Genomic DNA, 20,072 nt, shown 5'->3' with positions numbered 1-20,072 from the left:
AATTAATAATTAATGAGGCTCAAACCCCAACAACAAATGTCGTAGACGTCGGGAGTCTTGGTCCCACCTCGGGAGGGGCCAACACGGCGTGCACGCTACCTGCCTGGATCCTTCCCGCCAACGATAGCGAAGCAGAGGTTTGATTGACTTGACAGCTACCCAATGAAAGGAGACATCCATGCTTTTCCCCTCCCCCATACCGCCTCCTCACTTTCCAGAGGCGGGGCCAGCTTCCAAATCATACTGCAAAACAGTCCCGCCTGGAGCCCAGGATGATGGACAAGGGCAAGGTCCAATCTTGTCCTCCCTAGGTCCCGCGCGTCTGGCCGCTGCTCACCCAGATAGTAAACTGCAAAATGAGCCTGGCACGCCAAATGACTGTAGGCAGTAGCTGCAATACTATGTCCGGCGTGCTGGCATGCGCAAGGCAATTTTTATAGTAGAATCGATGCTATGAATTCCAAGAGTTGTAATACTATAGTAGCCAGACCAAGACAATTAATTAAACGTTGACCTTAGGGAGCTTCATTCATTGACTCCTTGGAGAGCTACAAAGTGAACAAATGACAGCCCAGACACCAGTGTAGAACACCTCACCACGTTTGTGGTGAACAGCTGAGCCAAAGGTCAAGGAGCTGTGAAGGTAGTTCCTGTGGGTTATTTTTTCAGTCGTCACTACTGGAAAGTCCCAGTCCAAAAACGTCCGTGTGGCTGAAATTCCTGTTTCCAATGTCCGAAAAAAACCTAGACTTTGTTAGGTGAGTTCTGGTTTCTATCAAGGTCTAATAATACTAGCTGTCCTGGGGGGCGGGGGGAGGGAGGAGAGAGAGGCGATCTGAGAAAGTATGGAAAATTTAGGGTTTGAACCATAGGAAGTACTGACCAAGAAAAGTGTTCAAAATATCGCGGTCTGCGAATTCAGGGAATCTATCTGAGATAACAGAATTGTATTCTCATTTGCAATAGGTATCACCAAGTCTCGGTACAGACGGTGCTGGAAACCTGGTCTTAATGGTTTGTTGTTATTGTTTGGGATTCATTTATTATTTTTATTTGTGGGTATGAGTGTTTACCTGTGTGCGTGTGTGAGCGTGTGTTGTGTGCGCACGCGCGTGCGCGTGTGTTTGTACCAGTGCGCCGCCTATGTGCGTGCCTGTGGAATCCAGATGGGGCCTGGAACCCTTTGGGACTAGAGTTAGTCTCCATTTGGGTGCTGGGAATCAAACCAAGGTCTTCTGGAAAAGTAGTCAGTGCTCTTAAACTCTGAGCCATCTCTCCAGCTCTTGTTGTTTTGAGAGTCTCAAGCAACCCAGGCTGGCCTTAAACTCATGTCGCATTCAATGAAGATGTCCTTTAGCCATGATTTTTCTGTCTCCACCTCCTAAGGGATATCAGGTGGGCCCCAGCACCAGTGCTGGAGACCAGCCCCAGACTTAGATAGGCAAGCATTCTACCAACTGAACTACATCTCCTTCCTAATAAGTTATTGATGCCCCACCTTTTTTTTTCTGGGTAAGTTGCTCATGACCCAACCTAGATACTCTTTTTGGTTGTGAGCCTAGCCTTTAATGGCTGAGCCATCTCTCCAGCCCGATACTCTTTTATCTAATCCCACGGTGTAGTTAAAAATATTAAAATGTTGCTTTGTTAGAAAAGCCAAATATCATGACATTGTTTTCATCATTTGTCAACTGTATGATATGGTGTATTAGGTCTTAGTCTATCTCCTTAACCTATCAGAAGGTCCAGAATGACATTTGCTTTTTGCATGCCAGCAAGTCAACCAGACAGATAGCTTAAAATGAAAAATCTGAAAAGAAAATTTAGATGGTGGCACATGCCTTTAATCCCAGCCCTCTGGATGCATAGGCAGGTCGATCTCTATGAATTCAAGGCCAACCTAGTCTACAGAGCAAGTTCCAGGACAGCCAGGGGCACACAGAAAAACCCTGACTCAAGATAATGATTTTGTTTTGGTTTGGTTTTTGTTTTTCAAGACAAGGTTTCTCTGTGTAACGTTGGCTGTCCTAGACTCACTTTGTAGACCAGGCTGGCCTCAAATTCACCACGCCTGGCCACAGCTAATGATTTAACTCTGATAACTATGTGTTGAAGCTTTCATAAAATCCCTGAAAAGGAGACACGCATGGTGGCGCACGCCTTTAATCCCAGCACTCGGGAGGCAGAGGCAGGCGGATCGCTGTGAGTTCGAGGCCAGCCTGGTCTACAAAGTGAGTCCAGATGGCCAAGGCTACACAGAGAAACCCTGTCTCGAAAAACCAAAAAAAAAAAAAAAAAATCCCAGCACTCAGGGAGGCAGAGGTAGGTGGATCGATGTAAATTCAAGGCCAGCCTGGTCTACAAATTGAGTCTATAACAGCCAAGGCTACACAGAGAAACCTTATCTCATAAAACAAAAAACAAGCAAACAAGCAAGCAAACAATATCCCTGAAAGGGGGCTAGAGAGATGATTCAGTGGTTAAGAGCACTGACTGTTTTTCCAGAGAGAAGGAGTTTGATTCCCAGCACTCATATGGTTGCTCACAACCATTATAACTCCAGTTCTGGCATTCTCGGGCACAGGTATCCCCATGGTACACAGACATACGTGCAGACAAAACATCCATAAGCAAAAATTAAAAAAAAATAATTAAACAACCCTTCTCGGAAGGACAAAGTCTAACTTGGGTGCCTGAGAACTGGATACATGAAGGCTGTGTCCATGTATTTGTGCATGCATGCTCATGTGTGCATATATGTGTGGAGGCCAGAAGTTGATGCTGGGTGCCTCCTCAACCACTCTTCCCCTTTTAACTAATCCCGTCATTCGGGAGGCAGAAGCAGGCAGAGCTCTGTGAGTTTGAGGCCAGCCTGGTCTACAGAGTTCCAGGATAGCCAGGTCTACACAGAGAAACCCTGTCTTGAAAAACAAAGATTTATGATTGTGTGTGTGAGATGTGTGACAGGCACACCTATGCCGTGCACACATGTGGGACTTTGAAGATGACTTCATGGAGTTGGTTCTCTCCTTTCACCATTACATAGATTTTAATGATCAAACTTAGGTCTCTGGGCTTTCATGGCAAACACCTTTGCTAGATGAGCCATTCTGCTAGCCTCACATATATATACCATATATATGATATATATATACATATATATGGTATACATACATACATACATACATATTCCTTAAACTTACAGAGATCCATCTGCCTCTGTCTCCTGAGTGCTGGAATTAAAGGCATGGATCATCATGCCAGGCTTTAAAAAAATTGTTTTTATTTTATGTATATGACTGTCCTGCCCATGTATGTATTGCACCAAGGGCATGCCTGGTGCCTACATAGGCTAAAAAGAGGACATTAGACCCCCTGGAACTGGACTTACAGGTGGCTGTGAGTGCTGTGTGGATGCTGAGAACTCTGAAAGAGTATCATGTACTTTTAACTGCTGGACAATCTCTTCAGCCCCCTCCATCTTAATTTTTGAGACAAGTCTCTCATCTTACCGATTGGACGAGACTGGCTGCCCAGGAAACCCTAAGGATCTTCATGCCCCTGCTTCCCCTCAGATTACAAGGAATGTACCCTTCTGCCTGGCTTTTTGTTTGTTTGTTTTGTTTTGCTTTTTGCTTGCATGTATGCCTGTACATCAGAAGAGGGTACCAGATCTCATTATAGATGGTTGTGAGCCACCATGTGGTTGCTGGGAATTGAACTCAGGACCTTTGGAAGAACAGGCAGTGCTCTTAACCTCTGAGCCACCTCTCCAGCCCCACTGCTTAGCTCTTAATGTGGGTGCTGGAGAGCCAAACTAAGGTCCTCACTTATGCTGAACTGTCTCCTAAGCCCTGTGATGGTTTCTGAAGATGTCTCACCCGTAGCGGGTATGGAAACCCCCTTTCCACATGCTTTGCTCTGTGTCTCTATTATTTGGCTGTTTCTCTGTACATTTTGTGATATCCTTTGGTTTTTTGTTTGTTTGTGTTTTGGTTTTCTTTGGTTTGGTAGGTGTTTTGGTTTGGGTTTTATTTGGGTTTTCAAGACAGGGTTTCTCTGTGTAGCCCTGGCTGTCCTGGAACTCATTTTGTAGACCAGGCTGGCCTCGAACTCAGAGATCCACCTGCTTCTGAGTGCTGGGATTAAAGGGGTGCTCCACCACTGCCTGGCTGAGATCCTTTGTAATATACTGGTAAATATGAGACTAGCACATTCCTGGGGTAAGTGAGCTATTATAGCAGATTGAGTTGGACCAAGAAGGCCCATGCGGAATGTTTTAAGAATGGATGGGCCAGAAATTCCAGAACTTCAGATCCTAACTGGCATTTGAAGTGAGAGGCGGTTTTGTGGGACCTTTATTTGGTTTTTGTTGTTGTTGTTTTGTTTTTTTCGAGACAGGGTGTCTCTTTGTAGCCCTGGCTGTCCTGGACTCGCTTTATAGATCAGGCTGGCCTCGAACTCACAGTGATCCACTTTCCTCTGTCTCCCAAGTGCTGGGATTAAAGGAGGGGCCTTTTATCTGTGGTTCTAACAGTATCTCCAAATATTAACAATTCAATTGTCTGGGGTGAGCAGAGGTGCCAGTTGTATTAATTCTATGGCTTCAGTCGATATTTAGCATTGTATGACCAGAAAGAGTTCAATTTCAGAATACATTGATACCTGACTGAAAAACAAAACAAACAAAAAACTCCATGTCCTTGTCACTATAGGATTTTTTTTCCCCAGAAAGGATATATATTCTGAGTATTTACTTTTTTAATTGAATGGGAGAATGAGTGTAAAAATTAACATTTTAGAGGTAATACCCAGGCTGGAGGGATGGCTCAGTTGTTAAGAGCGTGGGGTGCTCTTCCAAAAGACCAGGGTTCAATTCCCAGCATCCACATAGCAACTCACAACTGTCTATAAGTCCAGTTCCAGTGGATCTGACACCCTCTCACAGACGTGCCCAAATTCAAACCCTTAATTCACTACAGACACAGTGATTTCAATCATCTCCATAAACTTCTTTGTGCTTCAGTTTTCTTGCTGAGAAAGAGAAATCCTTAATATGTCACTTGGTATTATGTAATTATGTGTGTTATATAAATTGTTTACAATAATTCTAGCTGTGCAGCAAGTTCCTAGGTGCTAAATCCTATGTAAGTACACTGTATCTGTTTGGGGGTTCACAAATCACACAAAAAAAGTTTAAGACAAATCAAAAGTAGTCTAGGGAGAAGGAGAGGGAGTGGAAATCACTCAGATGTGTTGTGCAACACGGTTGACTGGAATGGTCTTGAGGATTAAAGAAACCACCGCTTTGAAAGTGCAAATTCGTTTCCTACGCCCCCCCCCCCCAACAAAAATCTGAAAGGAAGTTGGCCAGAAATGACTTAATTTAAAATCCACGAGAAACTGCAAATAGTCTGCTTTTCGACACAATGCACTGAGCTAAACTCAGAAAATAGGGAGCCCTAGTTGGTAGAGTGCTTGTTTAGCATGTACCAGACCCTGGGTTTGATCTCCTGCCCGGCAGAAATTGAAGTTCTTGGTTATGTAATGAGTTCGAGGACACACACACACACACACACACACACACTGGAGTTCTTGGTTACGTAATGAGTTCGAGGACACACACACACACACACACACACACACACACACACACACACACACACACACACACTCACACAGTGTCCAAAAAAGGATTGGAAGGAAAAAGAAAACACAGAAAGGAAAGCGTAATGAACTACAGCCATCAAGAGGAGGTTGCAGACCAAAAGGGCAGTGGGGCTGTGTGGAGTGAACGGAAATATGACACCAAGGATCTGAAATAGAACTCTCATTTCTATTTGAAATATGACTCCTCGCAAGGCTCCTCCCCCGCCCCGGCTCTCAAAGAAAACTGGAGGCCGACGGATTCACCAACCGAGATTAGGCTCGACAGCTTTGGTAAAGTGTTTGGCAGGAGCCTCTGTCCAGACTCAAAAAAGCACTCCTCCCGATGGAGGGCTGTGCGGGGTCCAGGCGGGAGTCGGCGCCGGGGCGGAGCTGCGGAGAAGTGACAAGTGCACCTTCTCCACTCCCGTGGGGCTCCGCAGTCCCACAGAACATCACCGCGAACTACAAGCGCGAGGCGGTGCCCCCAACAGCCCGCGCAGGTTACGTCACACTCACGTCACATATGACGAAAGGTTGGAGGGCGGGGTCGACGCGGGGGCGTGTCCGGGGCGCGCGCCGGGCGAACGCCGCTGACGTCGGGCTCAGGTGCGCGTGCCCGGCCGCTGTGCCCCCTGCTCGTCCGCGTGCGCGCGGGCCAGGTGGCGGCCGGCGAGCTCCAGGTGGTGACGAAGGGGCGACGAGCGGTCCCCTTGGGGCAGGCGGCGGGAGGGCGCCCGGGCTTGCCTCACGTGACAGCGGGAAGTCGCGGCGGGGACGGTCAGCCGGGTGGGCCAGGGCTGTACCGGGCGAGGCAAGGCGTCCGGCCGCACCCTCGCGGGCCGGGCGGGACCTCCCTGCAGTGGCGCTCGGGCCGCCGGTTCCCTCCCCCGGCTCTCCCGCGGCTCCGCCCTCGCAGAAGCGAGGTGTCTCCTCCGTTGGGCCGAGTCCGCCTGCCCGCCGGCGGGCATGGAGCGCTGCCCCCGAAGCCCCCGCGCGGCCCGCGACCGCAGATCCGCCGGCTCACGCTAGCTGTCTGCATCGGGCGTTTTCTCCACCACCCAACCGGGTCTTCGGAGTCTGTGGCGTCGTGATTCGGACGAAATGGAAGAAAAGGAGCGATGTGACCCATTCGGCTCTGCCCTCTTGCATTGAGGCCTAGTTGGCATCTGCAGAGAGGAAAACACAGCCAGGAAAGCGTGGTGTTTTCTTTTTTTTTTCCAAAGGGGGTGGGAAAGGAAAGTAGCTAAAGGGAGGAATCTTACATTTTATGTCATTTTTTTTCCTTTTAAATTCTGCACTTTGAAAGTGGTGGCTAGATAAACTAACCCAAAAGTTGTTTTATTTTTCTATCGAGAAGAGAGAAGAGGTGAATTTTTTGTTGTTGTTTTCCCTTTTGATTCCAACCTTTTCTCCCAGTGACAAAGCATAAATCATGGACACCAGAGCATAAGGTGAACCTCAGGAACCCGAAGACAGAGGAGCCTAGACCTTCCTCAGGAGAGAAGGAGTGGGGTGTTTATCTGCTCTGTCTGGAACCTAAATCGAAAAACATGAGTTGCATGCCATGGAAAGGAGACAAGGCCAAATCTGAATCCTTGGAGCCTCCCCAGGCAGCACCCCCACAAATCTACCATGAGAAGCAGCGCAGGGAGCTCTGTGCCCTTCACGCCCTCAACAACGTCTTCCAGGACAGCAACGCCTTCACGCGGGAAACGCTGCAGGAGATTTTCCAGAGGTAGGGCTCCCCAGCTTGGCACCTTGATCCCCACTTCTTGGTATGCCTGAAATTGTGTGGGTGGTGCAATGCCTTAGGGACATAAGCCTCTTCAACCCTATTGGTGGTGGTGGGGGGGGTGGTTGGAATTAGATGGTGTCGGCAGGAACGGGAGGTAACCACCATCTGGGGTTCATCTGTTGTGGAATAGCCACAGTTGTGCTGTCACCACGGATCTGGTCAGACAGGGGACTCCACGTTGCATGTGTTACTCCCATTTCGTGGTGCCAAATAACCCGACAAGCCATGGACTCAGGGTTGAGTTCAGGTCTGTAGCTCCACTGGTGGTCACTGCTGTAATGCCTCCTTGCCAGACCCTGCCACCAAGGAATTTAGAGTCTAGGAGGGACACAAGATAATGTTGACATTCGGTCACCAGTCACTGGAGGTGGGACATGATGAGCAGCGCGAGAAAAGTATCCCCACAGCGCTTAGCTTTTCTGAGGCCATGTGCTGGCTATGCTGCTCTTCACACACTGGTTTTTATTTTTATTTTATTTTTTCGAGACGGGCTAGCCTTGGCTGTGTAGCCTTGGCTATCCTAAACTCACTTTGTAGACCAGGCTGGCCTCAAACTCACAGTGGTCCTCCTGCCTCTGCCTCCCGAGTGCTGGGATTAAAGGCCACCCTGTTTTGTATGACTCTCCTCACAGTCGTTTCACCGAGAGAGAAAGGCACAGAAAGGTCAAGTGATTTACTCAGAGCAGCTTCTGAACAGCTGTGCTGTGTCTGGAGCTGACTCCTCCTGCTGCTCCCTTCTTGGGGCTGGTGAGGAGTTCAGTGATGGAGCGCTTGCGCATCATGCAGGAGGTCCTGGGTGCAACCCCCAGCACTGCCTTCCCCATGAGAAAAATGACGAACCCCTGAGAACAAATACGTCACTCCACAAGTGGCCCGGGTACAGTTTTATACCCATTACGTTGGTTTTTGAAAAGTCTTCTACCAAAGGCCTTGAGAGTTAATTCTGTAGTGTCTGGCTGGGCCCAACAGCACGGCTGCAGTCCATAGCATCTTTGATAGTGAGCCTGTCTTATCCTTTTCCAACTGGAAAAGGTTTGGTATACCCAGACCTCAGGGCAGAGGAAGCTCAAGGATGCTTTAAGCAGTGAACGCTGAGGCTCCAGAGGACCTTTTGACACTCCTTCCTTGGAGATGAAATAGCTGCTGCACACGAATGTCAGTTACAGCTCGAACGAGCTTTTTGGGGTAAGTTGTGAAGCGTCAGTGTGGACCACTTATCCTGAAAGAACTGTAGCTGCCTGTGAGAAGAGCTCTAACCCTAGTGCTCTCACAGAATTACAGCGAGGGTAATTATTTTCCAGTGCCAATAAAGGTCAGAATAACGCCTTTGCCTTAGCTGGGCAGATGTGCCATTTGCCTCATGACCATTATCTGCAAGAACAGTTCACTCCTCAGGAAATGAAGCTCTAGGAGGTGAGCAAATGAAGCTTCGACTACCCAGTCATGTGACAGAAAGGAGGGCCCACACCTCTGAGCTGCCTCTTTTTGGGCAGCTGTTCCTGTTTCTTCTGGGTAGCCCTGAATTGTTTCCTTATCTATAACCAAGGTGAAGGAACCAAGAGCATCTGAGTGTGCTTGGTACTTTATAGTGTGTGCTGACAATCTCAGAGCAACCTTAGCAGTGGTATGGGTGGCCAGGGCGCAGTGGCGTGGGGAGCCAGGCTTCAGCTTATGTAGTCTGCCTAGTTTTGCCCATCCGTAAACAAATGCCAGATTGTATGCAGTTAGTTGTATCAGGTTGACAGATTGTGACCTCTCTGAGTCCGGCTCCTGGACTGACAAGGGAGATCTCACCCTGAGATGGTAACCACTCAACATGTGGCATGGTCTGAGGGCCGTCTTCACACAGGCCACTGAGTCCTCACACCCAGCTTGGGAGGAAGGCTCTGCTGCTTCCCCTTGTTCCAGACGAAGAAATCAGGACGTGGGGTTTATATTTGCTAATGGCCAGATTTGGGCCCAAGCTTTATTTAGCTCCAGGGCCTGCCTCCAAAGTGCTCCTCCAAGCTGCTTGCTGCAGACTGGAAAAGCTCCTCAGAGAAACAAGAGCTTCAGTAGCTGCCTTTCTAGCTACTAAGTGGGACTGGACTGGGGGCGGGGGGCAGGGTCTGGGCTATATGTGTTTGTGGAGAATTGAGAGCATCTTTCAGATGTGGTTTTTTTTGTTTGTTTGTTTGTTTGTTTTTTTCTGAATGAAAGATGCTAAATATTTGCCTGGCACCCACATGGGACCAGGGCCCTGTGCCTTTTTTAAAGCTTTTGCAAATTGTGGTATATTTCTGTGTTTCTGCTAATAGAATTCCATAAAAAGGGGTTCTCTTATAGAACACTTTTATTTGTAAAGATTCTGTGTGGATAAGTAGAGACAACCCCCCAAAAAATGTATGGAAGGAATCTACAGGAAAATGTAAAAGACGAAGAGGGAAGAGGGAGACTAGTCATTTGCATGGTGCCAGGTCCTGGGAGGCACTGTGGAGGACACAAGCTGAGCAGGGCACCTCGGGGCTGCACCTCGGTGGGGCAGGGCTAAGAGGCTGAGGTGCAGAGAGAGCCATGGACAGTAGAAGAGTTTAGAGATGAAAGGTGGTCTCGTTAGAAACTAGCATTCACAGAGAAAAAGGCTGACAAGGCTTGCCCATACTGTCGTTAAAGCGTGGCTCATGAGTGGTAGCGCGGGAGCAGCAGTTGAGAAGAACTGTTTGTTGAGAGGGAGTTCATCAGAACGGCTGAGTTTTCACTAGCTGAAGGAGGAGGAATACAAAAGGGTGGAGTTTAATAGCGCTGTGGAGAATGACTCACGCTCAGGATAGAAGTGAGTAAGACTTTAAGAGCTGAGCCTGCGGTGCTGAGCAGCAGGGGCGTTGGGAGGGGGGAATCAGGTGTAGCTGAGGCTTCATCCAGGAGGGAGTATCTCCAAGGTGGACATGCGTCCTTGGTGTGCATCCCACCTCCTACAGTTTACTGTGTGTATATCTAAACCGAAAAAGAAGGGTTCTGGGGTACCTGAACTACCGGCCTTCTGCATGGTCAGCAAATGTTGTGTTACTCTTCACGCTCAGCTTGTAGAAGCATTTATCTTATTTTGAGATTTTATTTTATGTGTATGGGTGCTTTGCCTGCATGAATGCCTTTGCACCACATGCTTGTATTGAGTCCTCTGGAACTGGAGTTACAGGTGATTGTCAGCAGTCATGTGCAGACTGGGAACCAAACTTGGGTCCTTTGGAAGAACAGCCAGTGCTGTTAACCACTAAGCCATCTCTCCAGCCCTTCTGGTAGTGTGTTTTTGTTTCTTTGTTTGTTTGTTTGTTTGTTTTGGGGGGGTGGGCTAGGTTACTTTTGAAATGCTTAGGCCTGAAACAATTTTCCTGGCTCTTCCCTATTATTTTAGTGGTGAGATGTTCTTACAGCTACCTATGCACCCCTCTCCTAAATAGAATAGCTGCTCTAATCTGATTAGACAGAAACTAGCCTGGTTCCGGGGCGTTCTAAATGAAGAAGAGAACCAGAGGGCTAGGCTTGTTGGTGAAAGGTAAGCACCGTTCATTCAGTCCTGAGGATGTGGGAGGAGCTACATTTAAGTCAGGGAAAGAGAGAGAGACTGAGAAAAATGCTGAGGTTGTTTTGTTTGGTTTTGGCTTTTGATTTTTGGAACAGGGTTTCTCTGTAACCCTGGCTGTCCTTGTACTTACTCTATAGACCAAGCTGGCCTGGAACTCAGAGATCTTCTGTCTCTGCCTCCTGTGTGCTAGGATCAAAAGTGTGTGCGCCATCGCTGCCCAGCTAAGGTGCTGAGTATCAACCTCTGTGGAGTAGCTCATCCAAACCCATGATGGCAAGAGCTGATGTTTACCTACTCTTATGAGCTGTGCTTTATTTAAAAACATACCAAGAAATTCTGATGAAAGAAAGAATTAAGGGGGAAAAAAGTTGATTAAATCCCCCCCCCCTTCATTAAAACCCCAAATCACTACCAGAGCAGGCACAGTAATACTTTTGGAGAGGAGTGAGGACATGGGTGGTGCCCTGGCCAGACCTTACCTTAGACTAAGCTTCAAGATTTCTGTGGAAATCAGCAAGGCAGGTGTGAGCTGCAGCCACTGTACCCAAGGGGCTTTGGGAGAGTGCAGCGTGAGCAGCGTGTGTGGGGATTGGAAAAGGGGGTGGGGACTGGGGGGCAGGCTGGTCAGGGTTGTCTTAGAGGCTGCATCCTTGCTGTGCTACTAACCAGCCGTGCGTGACTGTGCAAGTCACTGTAACCTTTGCACCTCAGCTTCCTTATTTACAGTATCTAAGGATTGTGGAAGGATTAAATGATAACACCCATGAGGCAGCTAACCCAGTTGGCTGCCAGTTACCCTTAAAGTAAAAAAAAAAAAAAAGACTTTCTTGGGGTAGGAGGGGAGTCACAGGGGTAGACAATCCCTCATCAAATGACCAGTGAATGAAATGGGCAGAGTAATGGAACTAAAATCTCTTTGAGTTTGAGGCCAGCCTGGCCTATTACACAGAGAAACCCTGTCTCAACAAAACAAAACAAAAAACAAGAGAGGGGGAGATAGAAAGAAAGAAAGGAAATTGCCAGGCGTGGTGGCACACGCCTTTAATCCTAGCACTCAGGAGGCAGAGGCAGGTGGATTGCTGTGAGTTCGAGGTCAGCCTGATCTACAAAGCGAGTCCAAGACACCCAAGAAGGCTACACAGAGAAACTCTGTCTCAAAATAAAAATAAAATAAAATAAAATAAAAAATAAAAGAAAGAAAGAAAGAAAGGAAAGGAGCTGCTCTGTGAGCAAAAGGTAAATGTTTTTTCCAAACCTCTAAGGCTGTCTCTCTAGAAAGCAGAGGGAAAGGGGGTGGGAAGTTGTTTCCAAAGCTTTAAGGGGAACAGGGTCCTGGGTGGAGGGCTCTGATGTGTGTAACAGGTGTTTGTGGAGACTAGAAGCTAGCATAGACCTCGACATGCTAGTAGGCACCACACACATATATTAATGGAAGAGCCAGATCCCCTTTGCCAGAAATAAGGAGAATGCTTTTTTTTTTTTTTTTTTTTTTAAAGCAGTTTTGATGCTCTTTTCCCAAGTCCCTGAGGGCTTCTGTCTAAATGCCAGACTTTGGGGAAAGAGATTTCTTGGGAACAGACAACCAGCAGCCCTATAGAATGGAATGGAAATTGTTGCTAGTAATTCCTATATTGATCAGTTTGGGTTTTCTTTGAAAGGAGATCATAGCCCAGACTGGTCTGGAATGTACTGTGTATAAGAAGATGCGCTGAGCATCTGTCTGTTCCTCAGCCCTCCACCTCCCAAGTAGTAGAGGACAGTCCTGTGTCATCACTCCCCGTATTGGTCAGCCTGGGCATGTTTATTAAAGTTTCAAGACTTGAGCCGGGCGTGGTGGTGCATACCTTTAATCCTAGCACTCAGGAAGCAGATTACTGTGAGTTCAAGGCCAACCTGGTCTACAAAGTGAGTCCAGGACAGCCAAGGCTAACACAGAGAGACCCTGTCTTGAAAAACAAAAAACAAAATAAAACAAAAGTTTCAAGATTTACTGTTTGGTTGAATGTACTAAATGAATTCTTCAACAAATTAGTATCAATGATGTTTGGATAAATTTGGAATATGTGTGGCCCTCTGTGTCTCCCTCCATATTCTTTCTTTTCTTTCTTTTTTGGTTATTGGAGACAGGGTTTCTCTTTGTAGCCTTGTCTGTCCTGGACTTGCTTTGTAGACCACGCTGGCCTCGAACTCAAAGTGATCCACCTGCTTCTGCCTCCCAAGTGCTGGGATTAAAGGTATGTGCCGCCACACCTGGCTTAATTCTTTTTTTGGGGATGGGGTGGTATGTATGTATTTGTTTATTTATTATATATACAGTGCTTTGCCTGCATGTACCCCTGCAGGCCAGAAGGGGGTTTCAGATCATATTATAGATGGTTATGAGCCACCATGTGGTTGCTGGGAATTGAACTCAGGACCTCTGAAGGCCATCTCTGAGCCATCTCTCCAAGTCCTGTTTTGTTTTGTTTTGTTTTGTTTTGAGACCTGGTTTCTCTGGGTCACCATGGCTGTCCTGGACTTGCTTTATAGACCAGGCTTGCCTCAAACTCCTAGTGATCCACCTGCCTCTGCCTTCCGGAGTGCTGGGATTAAAGGTGTGTGCCACCATGCCCAGTGACAGATAATTCTTTTAATTTCTTTTCTGCATCAAGCCTCACTCCCTAATTACCCATAAAGCCAGGGACTGGGCACTTAGAATAACAGACCTCAAAAAGCCAAGGCAAGCCAGCCCAAGATTACTAGGCTCCCTCCAAGAGGAACCCACAATCTGTATGCTAGTGTCTCTGCTCAGAGCACAGTAGTAAAAGCTGATACACAGTAAGGTATTTTCAGAAGCTAGCAGTAACCCAGCCCAGAGGGGCTTTCGGCAAGAGGGTTCCCCTAACCAGCCAGGCTGTACAAAAAGTGGTGCCCATGAGTGCAGGTACCTGCACAGCCTGGAGGCATGAGATCCCTAGGAGCTGGATTTGGATGGTTGTGAGCTGCCTGAGGTGGATCTTGGGATCTACTGAGGTTCTCTGGGAGAACAAGCATTCCTAGCACCATGCCTCGGGCTTTTGCTTTTTTTCTTTTTTCTTTCCTTTTCTGTTTTGTTTGTTTGTTTTTGTTTTTTGAGTCATGGTTTCTCTGTGTAGCCTTGGCTGTCCTAGACTCGCTTTATAGACTAGACTGGCTTCAAACTCACAGCAATCCACCTGCCTCTGCCTCCTGAGTGCTGGGATTAAAGGCGTGCGCCACCATAGCCGGTGTGATATCAGTTTTTTCCAAAGGTTGTCACTGGGTACATCAGCCATACTTCAAGGTAGGCCCCATGCCTAGGCGCACTTGGCCAACACAAAACAGATCTCTTCTTTTAGTTTGACATTCTGGGGTTTGGGGTTGGTTTGTTTGGTTTTTTGTTTGTTTGTTTGTTTTTGTTATCTTTTGAGAGGAAAACATGAAGTTGAGTGGTTAGGGAGGTGAGAAGGATCTGAAAGGAGTTGGGAGGAAAAAGGAACATGATGAAAATATATTGTATGCAAAAAAGCACCAGTCAGGAGAAATAAACTTTTCTCTTTCTCTTTTTGTTTTTTTGTTTTGCTTTTGTTTTCGAGACAAGGTTTCTCTGTGTAGCCTTAGCTGTCCTAGACTCACTTTGTAGACCAGACAGACTGGCCTCGAACTCACAGTGATCTCCGCCTCTGCCTCTGGAATGCTGGGATTAAAGGCGTGTGCCACCACCACCCAGCAAGAAATATTTTCATGTGTAGGATATTTTATCTACATGTATGTGTACCAAGTGTGTGTCTGGTGCCAGCAGAAGCCAGAAGGTATTAGCTCCCCAGGAACTGGAATTCTGTCATGTGAGTGCTGAAAACCAAACCCTTAGCCCTTAGCCACTGAACCAACTCCCCAGCCCTAAATCCCTGCGGTGCTCAACATGGTGGCACACGCATGCCCAGCTCTGGTCATATTTTTTAAAGATTTATTTACTTTTACTTTATGGGTATGTTTTTTTGACTGCATATATGTTTGTGCCTCACTTGTGTCCGTTGCTCATGGATGCCAGGGAGGGGCTTCAGGTCCCACAGAACTGGACTTACAGTGTTCTGAGTCACTCTGAGAGTGCTGGGTCACTTCAGCCCTCCACTCATTCCTTTTGTTTTTTGAGACAGGTTCACACACTATAGTCCAGGCTGGCCAAGCCTGCCTCAGACTCCTAACTGTTGGAATTACAGGTGTGCACCACCACCCCTTGAGACTGGAGAGTTTTAAACGGCTTTATTTTTTAAAGAATGAGCTTGTGATATGCTCAGTTGCCAGAGTGCTTGCTTGGCCTGCATGAGGCTCCGGCACTGCCAACACCCACCCTAAATCACTATGGGTGCTATGTTTGAAGAAAGTTTTGGTTTGCTTAAATTGAGATTTCTTAAAGTTTTAGAATTGACTTCTTTGGCCCAAAGTAGGTATTTTCTTCTGGAAATGACATGTTGCAGCCTCTGGCACCTTCCTTCACATCTTCCAACACATCTTTCCCTTTACAAGAATGTCAAAAGACTTACTAACCCATGATGTGCCATATGCCTTTGGTCTTAGCACTTGAGAGGCATAGGCAGGCAGATAGATCTCTGTGAGCTCCCCGACAGTCAGGCCTATGTAGAGAGACCCTGTCTCAAAAACAAACAAATCCAACAACAAAAAGACATGTTGACCTGCCAGGCAAGATGGCCTTCCTCAATGGAGTGTGGTGGCGCACTCTTTACTCCTAGCATTTGGGAGGCAGAAGCAGGTAGATTTCTGTGCATTCAAGGCCAGCCTGATCTACAAAATGAGTTCCAGGACAGCCAGGGCTACACAGAGAAACCTTGTCTGGGAAAAACAAAACAAAAAGATGGTTATCCTCATCTCCTGGCTTGTCAATACTGTGAAAACAAAATAATAGGGTTGGGAATGCCTTTAGCATAGGCCTCGATGAAACATGGAAGGGTTTGAAATAGGTGGGGTGATGTATATCTGTAATCCTGGCACTTGAGCTGCGGCAAGAGGGTCCTAATTTCAAGACCAGCTTGAGCTGGTGTGGAGACCTTAGTTGAAAGCTGGGTACATTTGAACTCTGTCTGGTGTGCATTTTTTAAAAGAAACTCAGTCTCTTGCCTCTGCCTGCTTTTTGTTTGCTTGTTTGTTTTGTTTTTTCTAGACAGGGTCTCTCTGTGTTAGCCTTGGCTATCCTGGACTTGCTGTGTAGACCAGGCTGGCCTTGAACTCACATCAATCCGCCTGCCTCTGCCTCCCGAGCGCTGGGATAAGGTGTGCGCCACCACGCCTGGCTTGAATTGATTCTTGGTGCTTTTAACTTTTCTTTTTTTTAAGGATACACACAGGCACACACGCGTTCACACACAAAAGCGTGTACGCTGACTGTAGATGACTTCTACATGAGTTCGACATTCCAGTTTAACACAGGCCTCATTACTTTTTATTGCCTTTCATTTGGCTCCAGTTCCTGCATTTGTGCTGCCTGTCTCAGCCACTACACGGGCACACACACACCCCTTTGAATATTTAATGATTATGGAAGTACAAGCCGTAAGAGTATTTAAATTGCAAAAAGGGAGGGTAACAGCTACTGCCTGTGCTGTTTTTAAATGACACACACCAATTACTGGTACTTTTTACATTTATAGTGAAGATCTCACTATGTAGTTCTCACTGGCCTACAACTTAGCAGATGAGGCTGGACTTGAACTCACAAAGACCTGCCTGCCTCTGCCTTCTGAGTACCCTAATGAAAGTTGTATGGCACCACCATGCCCTGCTTTGCCTTTTTTTTTTTTTTTTTTTTTTTTTTTTTTTAAGGTTTGTATCAAAGCAGAAATAGCAGTAGGAAGGCTGTGGTGACAGTTGGTAAAGGAGCCAGCAGATCGCTTCCTGCGGTCATTCCCTCCACTGCAGCGCTCCTCCCAACAGGCCAGATACGTTCAACCACCCTGAACTGTTTTGCACTGGGAGCAGTAATCTCTAGGCTAGCAGGAGCCGGGCATGCCATGCTTAAGTAGAAACTCGTGAGACCGTTCCACTTGAAGTAACCAGCTTCCAGGGGCAACACTGTAAAGTGCTTTTCTGGCTGGGGAGGCTGTGCAGATCAGCAAGCCTAAGCCTTTCCTTTTACATTTGTAGGTTGTCTCCCAACACTATGGTGACGCCCCACAAGAAGAGCATGCTGGGAAATGGGAACTATGATGTGAATGTCATTATGGCAGCACTTCAAACCAAAGGCTATGAAGCTGTTTGGTGGGACAAGCGCAGGTAAAGAATTGAACTTAATTTACTGACCACAGCGGGGTGTGGTTCCAACCCCAAGTGAATGGGGGCAACCGTGGAGTGTGGCTGCCCCAGAGCCTAACACCTTTTCTCTTCTGCAGGGACGTGGGTGTCATTGCTCTCACTAACGTCATGGGCTTCATCATGAACCTTCCCTCCAGCCTGTGCTGGGGTCCACTCAAGTTGCCTCTCAAAAGGCAGCACTGGATCTGCGTTCGTGAGGTGGGAGGGGCCTACTACAACCTTGACTCCAAACTCAAGATGCCAGAGTGGATTGGAGGCGAGAGTGAGCTCAGGTGACCCTCAAGGCCGGACTGCTGGGCTTTTAGCGTGGTGTGCTGGGGAAGCCGAGCTCTTCTTAATTGACAAAGGAAATGAAATCCCTTATGTCCTTGGGTCCTTTCCTGTCTTCTTGGATTGGAGACTTAGGACTCCATCCCTGTGATGAGCAGCTGTCCTATCCTGTGATTCTAGCCTTCTAGTTTGATGGGGCTGACATTGTCCCCTCTGTAGGATAAGGGAGGAAGATGGCGTTCAGTCCAGGCAGGGCTAAGTTTCTCTGTGACTAAAGCTTTTTCATTTTCTTGTTGTTTTCATGACAGAGTCTCTATGTAGTCCCAGATGTCCTGGAACTTTCTATGTAGACCAGGCTGGCCTCAAACTCACACAGAGATCTGTCTTCTGGGATTAAAGGCATGAGCCACCACCACACCCTGCCTCGTGACTGGAGCTTTTCCTTTTATTGTTTCTTTCTGTTTGTGTGGTTTTAGTTGCTTTTCTGGAAAAGGTTTCTCTATGTGTCCTGGACTCTGTAGGCCAGGCTAACCCCAGACTCAGAAATCTGCCTGCCTTTGCCTCCTTGGCAATCTTAAAACTCCAAGGGTGGCCTGGCCAGGCCAGGTAGCTCACGCCTTTAATCCTAGCACTCTCTGTGTTCCTGGACATGTATGGAGGTCAAAGGACAGTTTTCAGGAGTCCTCTTCATCCACTGCGGGTTCCTAGGATCTAGGTCAGATTGTCAGGCCTACTTAGCAAATGCTTTACCTTGAGTTGGTCCAGATTTAGGCTGTTTTGTTTGAAACTTAGTAACAGCTGGGTGTGGTGGCACATGCCACCCTGGAGGCAGAGACAGGTGGATCTATGTGAGTTTAAGGTCAGCCTGGTCTACAAAGTGAGTCTAGGACAGCCAAGGCTACACAGAAAAACCAAAAGAAAGAAAGAAAAAAAAAAAAAAAAAAAAAAAAAAGGAAACTTAGTAACCATCAAAATATGCTATATTCTTGTCCTCTCAACATTGGCCACTAATGGCAGTAATATATATGAGGATGAGCAGAAATTGAGACTAGATTTTTTTTTTTTTAAATTTTTATTTATTATTATGTATACAGAGCTCTGCCTGAATGTACACCTGCAGGCCAGAAGAGGGCATCAGGTCACATTATAGATGGTTGTGAGCCACCATGTGGTTGCTGGGAATTGAACTCAAGACCTCTGGAAGAGCAGGCAGTGCTCTTAACTGCTGAGCCATCTCTCCAGCCCCAGACTAGAATTCTAACAGGAATGGAATGGTAACCAAAACTGAGTCAGTCACCTTGGACTTTTTGTTGTTTTGTTTTTTCTTGACAGTGTTTCTCTGTGTAGCCCTGGCTATCCTGGAACAATGTAGACCAGGCTGCCCTTGAACCCAAGAGATCCACCTGCCTCTGCCTCTGCCTCCTGAGTGCTGGGATTAAAGGCGTGCACCACCATGCTTGGCCACCCTTAGAGTTTTAAAATTGCCATAGAGAAACCCTGTCAAGAAAAGGAAAAAAAAAAGGGGGGGGGTGCCACAGGTGTGAGTGGGGAGGGTTCTGGTGGATCAGTGGCCTCACTACAACTCACTGCCACCTCGGTTGTGATCTGTTCCCTCTCCCATAGGAAATTCCTAAAATACCATTTGCGAGGAAAAAACTGTGAACTCCTATTGGTGGTACCGGAAGAAGTAGAAGCCCATCAGAGCTGGAGGGCCGATGTGTGACAGTTCTGCCAGACCTACTCTTTGCCTCAACCCTGCAGCCCTCTTTGATGTGCTGTGGCCTCGACAGTCCACTTTCCCAAACATCTCATTGGGTTTTCCCTTTAGATTTGCCAGTGCAATAGCACAGATGTGTAGACTGTCACAGCCACCCAGCGCTGTGCCTGGGGAAGAAGGTAGGAGCTCTGAACGCTTAGGGCAAGCAAGCCAGTAAACACCCTTTTCTATTTCAGAGAGGGAGGTGAAAGGGGTCCTTTGTGAGGGTAGGGCATTGCTTGCTTTCCCCTTTCTATGAGGTCTTGACACAGGTTCTCCTGGTAGTGTCACTGATGTTTCTGGCACAGGGAGGCCACCTCCTTTCTCTCCTAGGACACCAGGGGAATCTGAGGACACAGTACAAGCCAGTACTGGCTCAAAGGACCCAGAGCATAAGCTTCTCAGGAAACTGTCAAGTCCCCAGTGGTGGCACCGCATGCCATCTGCAATCATAGTGCCACCTCTTATCCCATTTTTAATCCCATCCAGCCTTGGAGTTTTATAATGAAAAGGTCTTATATTCCAAAGTAGGTGAATTGCACAGTATTCCAGCAGGTGATGGTGAGACGTCTCGTGTGGCTTTTCATTCCAGTTATGTCCCTACCATCTCACCGCCCTGACTTAGGAGGCGAAAGACAGTGAAGAGGGACAGTGCTCCTAGTTGACCATTTTAGCAAAGATCAGAAACACATCTACCACTGACACCAAATTTCACA

The 20,072-nt window shown here is 47.3% G+C and overlaps 1 protein-coding gene across 1 annotated transcript; it reads left to right on the top strand.

Moving 5' to 3' along the window:
- Positions 1 to 6,576: 6,576 nt before the first annotated feature.
- Josd1 (Josephin domain containing 1) lies at positions 6,577 to 19,637 on the top strand. The gene is made up of 4 exons (XM_051159996.1): positions 6,577 to 7,384; positions 17,163 to 17,291; positions 17,408 to 17,602; positions 19,224 to 19,637. The coding sequence occupies exons 1-4, from the start codon at positions 7,200 to 7,202 to the stop codon at positions 19,321 to 19,323; spliced, it is 609 nt and encodes a 202-aa protein (XP_051015953.1). The 5' UTR covers positions 6,577 to 7,199; the 3' UTR covers positions 19,324 to 19,637.
- Positions 19,638 to 20,072: the final 435 nt, after the last annotated feature.

This window comes from Acomys russatus, chromosome 17, assembly GCF_903995435.1.
Source record: "Acomys russatus chromosome 17, mAcoRus1.1, whole genome shotgun sequence".
NCBI lineage: Eukaryota > Metazoa > Chordata > Mammalia > Rodentia > Muridae > Acomys > Acomys russatus.
The sequence above is the reverse complement of the archived record's forward strand: the minus strand, read 5'-3'. Positions and strand labels throughout refer to the sequence as shown.

Excerpts from the sequence above, each read along its gene's own strand:
- Josd1 (XM_051159996.1), top strand. The coding sequence starts at position 7,200 with ATGAGTTGCATGCCATGGAAAGGAGACAAGGCCAAATCTGAATCCTTG. Across the intron at positions 17,292-17,407 it reads GTTTGGTGGGACAAGCGCAG|GGACGTGGGTGTCATTGCTC; the intron begins GTAAAGAATTGA and ends TCTCTTCTGCAG. Across the intron at positions 17,603-19,223 it reads GGAGGCGAGAGTGAGCTCAG|GAAATTCCTAAAATACCATT; the intron begins GTGACCCTCAAG and ends CCTCTCCCATAG.